Source organism: Rhinatrema bivittatum, chromosome 2 (assembly GCF_901001135.1).
Source record: "Rhinatrema bivittatum chromosome 2, aRhiBiv1.1, whole genome shotgun sequence".
NCBI lineage: Eukaryota > Metazoa > Chordata > Amphibia > Gymnophiona > Rhinatrematidae > Rhinatrema > Rhinatrema bivittatum.
Window position 1 is genome coordinate 358530874 of NC_042616.1, and position 12278 is coordinate 358543151.

Genomic DNA, 12278 nt, shown 5'->3' on the forward strand with positions numbered 1-12278 from the left:
CACCTTAATAGTTAAGGAATGATGCAGATTCAGAGATTGTTACTGATACAATAGCTTAAATAGGTCACTACCTCTATTTATTTATTTATTTATTTATTTATTTATTTATAACTTTTTTATACCGAAGTTCAAGTAACAGGGTTACTTATCATTCCGGTTTACATTACAACAAGTAGCAAATACTGACAAATATATGTCTTACAATGAACAAGGATGTGAACAACTTGGAGAACATAACTGGGAAGAGAACAATGTAAGCAGTTACACCTGTCAATCTGTACACCTGTGAGTTAACTACTTAGTTAACATAACATTTTCCTATTTGGTTGGCATTATAATTTTTTCTCATATATGCTGCTAGTATGGGATTCTTATAAGTCATGTGATTTCTTATAAATTGAGCCCAGAAGACAGAAATAAAACTCAATGCTGACCCTTATCATACTTTTTGATCTTTTATAGATATTTTAGCATTTCAACACCCTTGGATAGGGTTAGGGTTAGTTTTACAAGTCTGATCAGTGCAATTTCATTCTGCTATCATAAATCTTCATTCTTCACAGCATAGATAAACCTTTCTTAAGAACTTTGCTCAGCACTCTCACACCGTGGATGGCTACAGAAACATTATTATTATTGCAATTATTTATATCTTGCACCCTCTGAAAAGTTTGGGGTGGGTTACAATCTCATATACATAATATTAAAATATAAAATATAAAAATAATTTTTATTTTTTTTATTCCTTTCCAAATAATTTCTAACATTCTGTTTGTTATTTTGGCCACTGCTACACACTGACTGAAAATGTTAACATATCTGCAATGACCCCAAGTTCTCTGTCGACAAGATGAGAAAGCCATGACACATGGGTGATGTCATCCAAAAGCACCAAATTGACTCCCCTCTCTCTCTCTCTCGTGCTCTAAAACAAAAAGAGCATTAACTGGTTTTAAGAAGGATGCTCTCAGTGGTTTCAAGACATGTTTGTGTGGCAGGAAGATATCAATCACCAATAGCGACAACATTTTCTATTGGTCTAGACTCTTACCATGATGCACTTGTTATCATTGTGGCCCATGGACTCAGAAATCTAGAGTCTAGAAGACGGAGTTTCGCAGGTTGGTAAAGAGCTGCAGTTGATCCTTATCCTAGAAGCACAACCTCCTTGAGCTACCCTGGCACTGAGTTGAGCAGAAGCTCCTCAAATGGGGCTCCCCTCCTTTGGTGCAGTGTTTTTAGCCTTCCACCTCTTCTTTTTTTTTTTTTTTAAGTTTTATATTCCGCTTTTCGCACTTTTTTCAGCACTTCAAAGTGGGAACAAACAAAATGTGGATGAAGTAGACTCAGGAGTTCTTGAGCCTTCTGTGTGCCATGTGTTGGAGCCATCAAAGAAGCAATCAGAGTCTGCTCTGGTGCACTTGGCGCCATCGACACATCAAGCCTTGGCACTGTTGGCGCACCCAAGCCTTTAATACCATTGAGACAGCGGGATTTGATGCAGCCAATGCAGCTGTTCATCAAGTCAGCGCATCACTCACCAGCCCAATCAACACACTCAAAGCAGGAGGACCTGAAGGGGATTCACTCCACTTAGCTCCCTCATTCTTCAGTGCAGTGTCGCCATCTCAAACTCTGGAGCTGGGATTTTGCCTGGAGATGCTAGATTCCATTTTTTATTTGATATATGTTCTGCTTTTTCAGGTACTTCAAAGTTATAGGGATTTCCCTGCCCTAGAGGGCTCACAGTCTGTTTGTGCCTGAGGCAATGGAGGTTGAAGAACTTGGTTTCCATGCATCCAACAGTCCAGTTGCTGCAGGAAAGCTTCTCCTGGAGTCCAGGAGAACTTTGTGAGCAGGTTGAAGTTCTATTGGTTTCGGAAGATGTTTCTCCCCCATCCCCTAATCAATGGACACAACAGCCCATAGACCAAGTAGTGGGCTTGGTGAAGGGCTTTTCTTATCTTGTTTACATCTAGAGACAAGGAGGGCACTCTTCAAATTCTTCTCTCCCCCATGTCAGATATGTTTCCCCAGGAGGGAATCCCTCTCGTCTTTATGCCAAGCAAGGTCCTATCAGAGAAGCCTGGTGGTGGTCTAGTCCCTGCGATTCTTTTCCTGTGGAGTCCAGCCAGTCTGAGAACATTCCCCAAGAATTCTGCCCTCCTGACATGACCAAAATAACCACCCTGATTTCCTGAGTCATCATTGGGGTCCTGGGTTAGCATTCCCTCTCCACATAACAGGATCCTCTTCTGTGCTCCATCCTTCAGAAGGCAAATGTGGTAAAACAGGGCCAGTCATCTTAGCTGAAGGTATTCCTTTATTAAATATATAGCTAAAATCACAGAGTAGGTAAAATATGCCCAACTCAGGCCGAGTTGTTTTTTTTATTATAGTGCGTTTGGATGAGTGGCGTCCATACAGATGATTAAAACGCTGCTGAGTCGATTCATAGCACTGGCCTTTGAACCCAATGTAACTTCACAAAACAGCGGCATATTTTGAGGTTTTCTTCTGCAATACACTTGCTGTTTTCAGAGTTACTGAACTGCCGAAGGGACACCAGCAATGTACAAACCGTCATTTGTGCCTAGCAGCCATCAGAGCTGGTCTAATGATCAATTAGTTATTAATTCACAGTAGAATACTGCCTTGTATCCCATGCTTTGCAGTTGCTTTGAAGTCTCTTCTGTGGGACATTGACAAGCAGAGCTGAATTTTAGCCATGATTTGTGAGTGATGTATTTGAACGGCACCCAGCAGACTTATCTGTCAGAGCTCAGTAAACTTTGCTGAGCATGCATGGAAGTTTCTGCGTGTGCTGCCTCGTTAGCCATTCAGTCTGTTTTTTTCCGAGTTACCACATGGAATTGTGACCTTCTCTGTCTGTCATTCATTTTGGTGCAGAAAGATTTCTGGAAAGTAGGGGAGGGACTTGGGCAGCTGGTTAAGACCATTGCATTTTCAGACCTATTATTTGAAATTTGTGAGCCGCCTATCAATTTTCTTAGGTAGTTAACAAAGTACCATTCATAAAATATAGATAAAACAATCAGCAAGTAAGACATATTCAATTAAATAACAAAACTAAAACAAAACTAAAAAAAAAAAAAAAACAGGCCATACCAATGCATAATATTTAAAATATAACACAATATAATGAGGGAGAGAGAGGCTATATCATAAGGCCAACTTCAGTCAGGCCCAGTGCGACCGGGTGTGCATACCATGCATTTGCATGGGGCGGCACACCCAGGGACGGTGGCCACAGGCCGCCAGCAGAGCTCAACCTGCCAGCGGCTGAAGAAGGAGACCGCCAGTGGCTGATGGAGAAAGGCCGGTTGGAACAATGCCATCACGGGATCCCATCCCTGCAACGGTGAAGAGGGCCAAAGTTGCAAGGCCATCTCAGTATCCCATCCCCATGATGACGAAGAGGAGGGCCAGAACTGCAAGGCCGTTGCGGGATCCCATCCCTGCAACGGCAGAAGTAGAACTTTGCCTGTGCCTAATGAAAAGATCCTGTGTATGTGTGGGTGAGAATGAAAGCTAAAATGTATGTATGTGTGTGAGAATGGGAGCTTTAATTTGTGTACGTCTGGGTGAGAATGAGAGCCTGGGTGTGCGTCTGTGGAGCTGATGCAAAACAATGTGTTCAGCCAAGCACACTGTTTAACCTGTGGTTGGATGCACATTTTGGATACACGTCCACAACCCCTTATGCTATAAGGGGATTAGCGTGTCCAAAACGCATGTCCAATGCCCAGTGAAACTAATAGCGCTCATCACATGCAAATACATGTTGATGAGCCTATTAGTTATTCTCCCCAGATCTAAAAAAATGTATGCCCGACCTGCATGTTTTTATGCTTTTCTGTACATCCTCTGAATAATATCTTTTCTGTACATCTGTACATCCTCTGAATAATATCATGGCGATATTAAGTTGGAGGAACCAAAAGGTTAAAAAAAACAAAAATAACTGCCGGCGGTCAGGTTAGGGATTGGATGCTCAATTAATGGGCGTCCATTTTCCTAACCCGTGGCTGTGCACAGGTTAGAAAAACCGATGCTCATAAATTTGAGTGTCCGTTTTTCTAACTCACCGACAGCTACCTCTCCTGGGTGCCCGCTGTCCCTAGTGCCTCCTTGGTAGCGCAACCCCTCATTTAAATTTTGAATCTCACACCCGGAAGAGGAGGCTAGGCACATGTTAGGAAAGCTGGCACTCAGCACTGAGCACCTGTATTCCGTGCTCATTTATTGTATTGGCCCCTGTGTGTGTATAAGAATGGGAGCCTGGGTGTGTGTGTGTGGGTTGGAATAGGAGCTTGAATGTGTATATGTGGGTGAGAATGGGATCTTGACTGTGGGTCTGTGTGTGCATAAGAATGGGAATCGGGGTGGGGGGAGAGAGTGAGAACTTGTGTGTGTGTGTGTATGACAGAGCAATTAAAGTGAGAGCTTGTGTGTGTAGAGAATGTGAGCTTGTGTATGTGAGGGACAGCATATGAGAGTGAGAGCTTATGTGTGTGAGGGAGTCTGAGAGAGAATGTGTAAGTGTGTGTGCGAGAGGGAGGAAGGGAAGAAGTCAATAGAAGAGAGACATTGAAAAGAAATAAGTGACAAGGGAAAAATGGGAAAAGAGGACCTGTACCAACTGACTAGAAAAATACAAAGATCAGACAACAAAGGTAAAATAATGATAATAAAAAATTGAGATTTTAGCAATTTGAATATTCCATCTTTGGGAATGTGCATTTCTTATATTTTTGTATTTTGCTCTTTCTTCATATTCCACCGTTCAGAGTCTAGTTTCTCAGGCTTTCTATTTTGGTTTTGTCTGCATGTTTCTGTTTCTAATTTGTAGTCTCTTATTTCTATATTAGGTAAGGGGTGGTCTCTGTTTTGCCTGTGTGTGTGTGACTGAATTCTGCTCACATGTAGTTTCTCTGTAGTATTCCAACTTGTTCTGTTTTTCCAGTAGGTGATATATTAATGTTCTAGGGCCTGGTGTAGTATTTACATTGCTTCTTTTTCATAAGGTTGCAGTTATTTGAATCCTGAGAGTCAGTGCTGTGACTGTATGGTATGGCAAGGTTCTAGACATTTCTTTCTTTGCAGGAGTTGGTGTTACTTCACAAAATAGCGGTGGAGGGATATTTTTTGCTAAGGTGACACCAGAATTTGCATTTTTTTTTCAAGTTGGTTGTAATGTGAATTGGCCTAGCTTTGTTCTGATGATCAATGATATTTTATTGTAGTGATGATGATTTCTGACTTTCTGCAAAGAGGATTCATGAAAGAATACATTAATTTTTGTTTTATTACATAATTGTTTGGATCTGTTTGTTTTCTTTGCTTTTTATATGATATACGTGTGCAATTATAAATTGCAGTAAATATAAAATACAGATTAATAAGGAATTTTTAATTCTGGGAAGTGCTTAAAATAATTGAGGTAAATTGTTTTAAAAGTTTCACGCATAATGGCTGTTGCAAACTACTTAGCCATTGTAGTGTGCAGTACATGGCATTATTTATCAAAAAAAATACAACTAGTAGGTCTTAGACCTGCATGCCTACAGCCCATCCATGTTAAACTTGTGCCCACCCAAAAAATCAGTTCTATACGCCACTGCAGTGCCGAGGAAGGAGAGAGGCCACTGGCAGCTGAAGAAGGAGACCGTTGGCAGAGCTTAACTCGCCGGTGGCAAGGAAGGAGAGAGGCTGCAGGCCGCTGGCAGCTGAAGAAGGAGAGGCCTGTTTTTTGTGTGTGCGTACGCACCCACTCACAACTTCAACTCCTTCCCCCAAGCAAGAAGGCCTTTGGGTCGTGGTGGAGCAAATCCCACCACGGCCTGATGACAATAGGAGCCCCTGTATGTATATGTATGAGCTTCTATGTGTGTGTGTGAGCATGGGTGTATGTATCTGTGTGCCAGCCTGTGTGTATGAGCACATATGTATATGTGGGAACCTATGTGTGTGTCTGAGAGCCTATGTGTTTGTTTGTGTGAAAGCCTATGTGTTTCTGTGTCTGTGTGACAGCCTATGTGTCTGAACACATAAGTGTGTATGAGAGTTTATGTGCTTGTGAATGTGTATGTGAGAGCTTGTGTGTGTGTCTGTGAATATTTGTGTGCCTGTGAGAACCTGTGTGTCTCACACAGGCTCTCACAGGCACACACACATACATAATGTATCTTTGAGGGAGAAGGAGCCAGTGTATTTGAGAGAGAATGTGTGAGAGAATGAATGTGTTATTGTGCGTGTGTGTGAGAGGGAAGATAAAATTTATATGGCCCTACCTCCCCCAACCCACGATGGTCTGGAAATCAAAAGGTCCCAAGTATGGAGAGCAGGAGCTTTTTATATTCTTATTAGTTTTAATTATTGGGTGTAATTTGAATTTTCTGCTCTTATGAAATATTTAATTTTTCCAGTGGAAATAGAACATTTTTTAATTATTGGATTTTTTATTTATCAGATGTTTTGAAATATTTTATTGGTGTTTGGTAAATTTAGGATATTCTTATTCATTAACTGGTTTCAAATATTCTTTTTACGAATATGATTTTTCTATTATGATTGATGTTTTATATTTCTTGATTTTATTATTGTTTAATGAAGAATGGTAATCATTCCTGTTTTTCCATTTTACTCTGCATGTAGAGGCTGGCTTGTCGTGGGTTCCAGTTCAGTTCTTCTCAGCACAGTTTCTGTTTATACTTTCTGATCTCTTCAATATGTATTTGGTGAGGGTCTGTCTGTTCTGCATATGTGTTGGGGTGGGGGCATGTCAGTTTTTAAAAATATAGATTGTAGGAGGGAGTTGGGCTTTATTTGATGGGCCAGGACAGAGACTGAATGAATCATGGGGGGGGGGCAGGGGCAGCATAGTAATTCGCACAGGGCAGTAAAATCCTAGCACCGGCCCTGACTTAATGCATAATTCTAAACCTGGTGAAATGTAGAGTTTAGATATATAGAGATCTGAGGCCAAATGTGGGACAAACGGCCATATAATAATGATAGCATTTTTTTCCCTGCCACAGAAAGATGTAGGCCAAATGAAAAATTGAGATTGTACATTGACATGCATTGAAACTAGAAGACAAGGTGACCAGTGGAACTCCATGGATTTGGGATCTCGCCCCTGACAAACACAAGAAGACTGTAGTAGGAAAGAAAGAAATCAGCTTAGTGGTCCACTGGAGTAGAAGAGGGTACCAGATATAAAGTTATATGGAGTATAAGCAAGCCAGGGACAATATCTGGAAAGCTATAAGTATAAATGTGCTTAGTCTACCCAATAAAGTTCCTGATCTACAAGTCTTAATGGTGGTGGCAGACTTAGATGTTACTATTACAGCGACATAATTCAATAAGTCCCATTATAGCCCATACTGGGCTATAATCTGTTTATGAAGGATGGAGATGGCAGAAAAGGGGTAGAATTAGCTCTTTATAGTGCTTTGCAAAAGTCTTTACACACTTCTGTGTTCTTTATCTTCTACTGTCAAAAAACACAAGTCAGAATGCATTGAAGTAAGACTTTGTTTCATGGATCTACACAACATATTCTACAGTTTCATGTGAAAGAACAATTATAGAAATATTCCAAAAGTAATTAGGCTTAAAACATTTTGATTGCATAAATCTTAATACCTTTTATCAAAACAAACCAAAATTTGTTTTGGTTCAAAAAATTGCCTTCACAATGCTCATAATATTTAAATAGAGCTATCCGTATCCAGTTACATTAGTTGAATTGATTCAAATTCTGGATGAAGAATCAAGCTGTTTCTGTTGTATGAAGTGAATTTAAAATAAAAATTATTCCATGCTGAACAAGTTGCTGCTGAAAGAACTCTGGAATAGCATTCAAAAGTACAAACTGGGGGAAGGCTGTAAGAAAATTTGTGTGTGTTTGAATATCCCTTGGGGGCACTGTCAGGTCCATCATTGTAAAGTGGAAAGAGTTTGTGAGCACCAAGACACTGCCACAGTCAAGCCATCCCTCCAAAGTAAAAGGTCATGAGTTAAGGAAACTACTGCAGAAGGTCACTATGAGGCCTAACATAACTTAAAAAGAACCTCAGATGTCTCTGGTTGATATTGGGGAAAATGTTGACCTCTGAATAATTTCAAGATTACGCCATAAAAGGCGTTTATATGGGAGGGTGGCAAGGAGTAAGGCCACTGCTAAAGAAAAAACGTATGATGTGCCGTATAACGTTTGCAAAGAAACAGGGGACACTGCACACGTGGGAAAACGTTTTTATAATCTGATGAGACCAAAATGGAACTTTTTGGACTCAATGCTATGTGATATGTGTGGTGTAAAACAAACATAGCACACCACTCTTCTAATACCATCCCAGCAGGAGAGCATGGTGATTGCAGCATTATGTTGTGGGAATGCTTTGCAGTAGCAGGGACAGGAATGCTTGTGAAGATTGAGTGAAAGATGAATGATGCAAAATATTGTGAAGGAAGACCTGTTCCAGTCTGCCATACACCTGGGATTGGAGAGAAGATTCATCTTTCAGCAAGACAATGATTCTATGTACAAAGTAAAACCAGCAATGGAGTGGCTTAGCAATAAAAAAGTGAATGTCCTTGAGTGGCACAGTTAAACTTCAGTACTGAATCCAATAGAAAATCTGTGGCAAGACGTGAAGACTTAAAGCTTGAGCTCGTCTGCCAAGAAGAAACAAATGCTACATCATCTTGCTGTGCAAAGTCGGTAGACACTTATCCTAAATGACTCTTGGCTGTTGCTGCAAAAGGGACTTTCACCAAGTATTGAGTCAAGGGGTGTGGAGACTTATGCAATCAAGACTTTGGGTTTTTTATTCTTAATTATTTTTGGAATATTTTTGTAAGTGTTCTTTCATGAAAACACAGAGTATGTGTTGTAAATCGGGGAAACACTTGTACTTGAATGCATTTTGATTTATATTTTTAGATAGCAAAATGTGAAAAATGTACAAGGGTGTGAAGACTTTTGCAAGGCACTGTATATCAATAATAGTATCAAATTGACTAAAATGCACGGAGCAGCAGTTACAATACTGCAGAAAAGGCATAAGGTAAACTGCGCAGAGTGGTTTCAAACCTAACCAGCTTACTGAGCAGACAAGATGGGCCAGTTTGGTCTTTATCTGCTGTTACTTACTATGTTACTGTGTCATTTTGCAGAGGCAGATATCGGGTTGTCTCGGAGAAATCTTTGTACTTCATCAGGTGAGCTAAATGTCTTCAGCTTATCAGCCCTGATTACTTTCCATTTGACTGGGTAGATCAAGGCATATTTATAGCCTTAGCAAAGTTCTGCTTTTATTTTGGAATGCAGATGAGAAGTCTTGAAAGATGAAGATCCTTTGCTCATTAATTTTGAGATCACAATGTCACGGGCAGTTGCTATTATGTTTTACTTTATCAGGAAACTTATGTAGCGATCATTGCTCTAGAGTGGCCATTAGAGAATTCAATTTCCCCGAACTTTAGAATTCTGTAAAATAAAAAAAAAAAAAAAGGAAGTTGGGAAAATATATAATTGTACTTAAGTAGCAATATAGTGCATGGTTCATATATTAACTATTTTTGTTTCAACAATTTGGAAGAAATCCAATGCACAATATTTTATTTCACTTAGCAATATTACCAAAAACTTAGATATAAACTTAGATAAAATGGGTTAAAAGTTTTGAAAATATATGGTTATAACTGCCAAACACAGGACAAGTCATGTGTTTGACATGGAACCTGGTTAAAAGCTGTTTTTGTGAGGTAAATAAATGACACTGTTCCAGTCTGCCGTACACCTGGGATTGGAGAGAAGATTCATCTTTCAGCAAGAAATGATGAATTTTACTTTTACACAAAAAAATTAACAATTTCTTATCAAAATTGCAAAATGATCCCAAGACCTGTGAAGCTTGAACTTGGAACACTGACTTTTTAGCTCACTTTTCAGCATATTTCCTTAGTGCATTTTTCCCTTCAGCGCACATTAATTTTCCTGCATAATATTAGCTAAAGTAAAGTTAATTTTAGCATGTTAATTAAAAATTGAGCACTAATTTTCAGCGCACTTTTTTAGGACTGCTTTTATTATAGTGGCTCCAGGGTACACTCTGAACCAGCAATTAACTTTTGAACTTATTTTCTTGTGTGAAACAGACAAACTTCAAAGCAATTGTTGGGCAATTCAGTATCCATCCAGGAATTTATTTTTTTTTATTCCTTTTAGGGATTAATTTGTTGTGGAAAGTCTGGAATGCTATTCCAGTTATTTATTGCATTATTCTGGCTCTTTTCACTTTTTTTTTTACATAGAAAGCAATATTAGAGCTGTTATTTCTCTCTTCTTTTATTAAACTTTATAGTCCATGTTCTCCACTGACAAACAGGATAATATTAGCCATAACCAGTAGTTAAGGGCCCAGGTACCAGAGCTCAGAAGTCTTTCTGAGCATGTGTGAGAGTTACCCCACACCCCTACCCATGGCCCCCTCATGATCCTCCTCAGTCTTTCTTCATTCAAATGTACCACAAGGACAGATTCCTATTCTCGATCTCTAATTTTTTGGAGTTTACACTTTTGTCAAATTTGCAAGTTTTCTTCTTATGCCACTGCCTAAGCAGCCCCTCAGAAAGAAACAAAAAAAAAAGATGTGTTATGGAAAAATGTAAGTCTAAGAAGCTCTGGTTAGCGGGTTCAAGATCTATGGGTGTGTGCTTTCTACATCCATCACGGACTCCCACACCATCTGCTACTAGGGATGTGCAATCGTTTTTCCCAAATTAGGCTATGTCAACAAAATTGCCTAATTCGGAATGGTTCGGGAGAAACGAAAGAAGATTGGATTTTTTCCGAAATTTCAGAAAAAATTCATTTTTGAGTTAATGAGCGCTAACTCCCAATAGCGTGCACTAACTCTGCCAGGTTAGTGCGCAGTATCGGGAGTTAGTGAGCCTTAACGGGAATTAGCGTGCACTAACGCCTGATAGTGTACACTAACCCGAAAATCGGGACCCCTGAAAAAAAAAAACCCGAACCACGGGAAAAACGAAATTCCCGCAGGGGGCCCGAAACAAAGCCCGACATGAAATTTTTATTCGAAGCACATCTCTTATCTGCTACCACTACTTAAGACCCAGACCATGATATGTCCAGTTGTCCAAGTTTGCCTGGAAGATAGAGGACCTGCAAAAGTCAGCATCTGGTAAAGCCCCGAGGATGGGCAGCATAGCCATTTGAAGTGAGGTCTCTTTGGAGTCTTGGAGTCAAAGACAACGCTGCAAGTTTGCTAGGAAGGCTCCTATCCACCCCATCCCCCCCAAACTTAAGTCCCAGTCATAAGAACATAAGATATGCCATACTGGGTCAGACCAAGGGACCATCAAGCCCAGCATCCTGTTTCCAACAGTGGCCAATCCAGGCCATAAGAACCTGGCAAGTACTCAAACATTAGATAAATCAGAAGCTACTATTACTTATTAATTACCGTAATGGCAGTTTATGGAATTTTCCTCTAGGAACTTATCCAAACCTTTTTTAAACCCAGTTGCATTAACTGCTATAACCACATTCTTTGGCAATGAATTCCAGAGCTTAACTATGCGCTGAGTGAAAAAGAATTTTCTTCGATTTCTTTTAAATAAGCTACTTGCTAACTTCATGGAGTGCCCCCTGGTCCTTCTATTATCTGAAAGAGTAAATAACTGTTTTACATTAACTTGTTCATGTCCTTTCATGATTTTGTAGACTTCTATCATATCCCCCCTCAGTCTTCTCTTCTCCAAACTGAACAGTCCTAACTTATTTAGCCTTTCCTCATAGGGCAGCCGTTCCATGCCCCTTATCATTTTGCTCTTTAAAAGGACTTCCAAATGAAAATATGGCAGATTCCTGTTCAGAATGTTCTGTGGCTCCTGGAACGCTGGGTCATATTTTCTGGAGCATTATGTTTTATAGTTTGGCAGTGTGTGAGAAAATGGAATCTAAATGAGCTTCTCTGAGACAGAACGCAGAATTTCTATATATTTGGTCTGCTTTCATTAACTCTTTTCCCCATAGATCCAGGAGCCAGCTTTTAAATCACTTGGGCTAACTTGTTCTTACTTTCTGATTTTTGGGGGTTTTTTGTTTCATATTTGTCTAAATATGAAACTGCACTTTATTACATGCTGACATGGGAGCTGGATTGTTGCGCCGGAGGTAGACCCTTGGGCCGAGGTGGGGTTGACACTATTCATAGGAG

General features: G+C 39.9%; 1 protein-coding gene across 1 annotated transcript in view; it reads left to right on the forward strand.

Annotated features, from left to right (window-relative positions):
* The window catches only part of BRD9 (bromodomain containing 9), a 328799-nt gene that overhangs the window by 41708 nt on the left and 274813 nt on the right, over positions 1-12278 (forward strand). Inside the window, 1 exon segment of the mRNA XM_029589931.1 lies at positions 9211-9255. Coding sequence (XP_029445791.1) covers positions 9211-9255 — 45 coding nt within the window.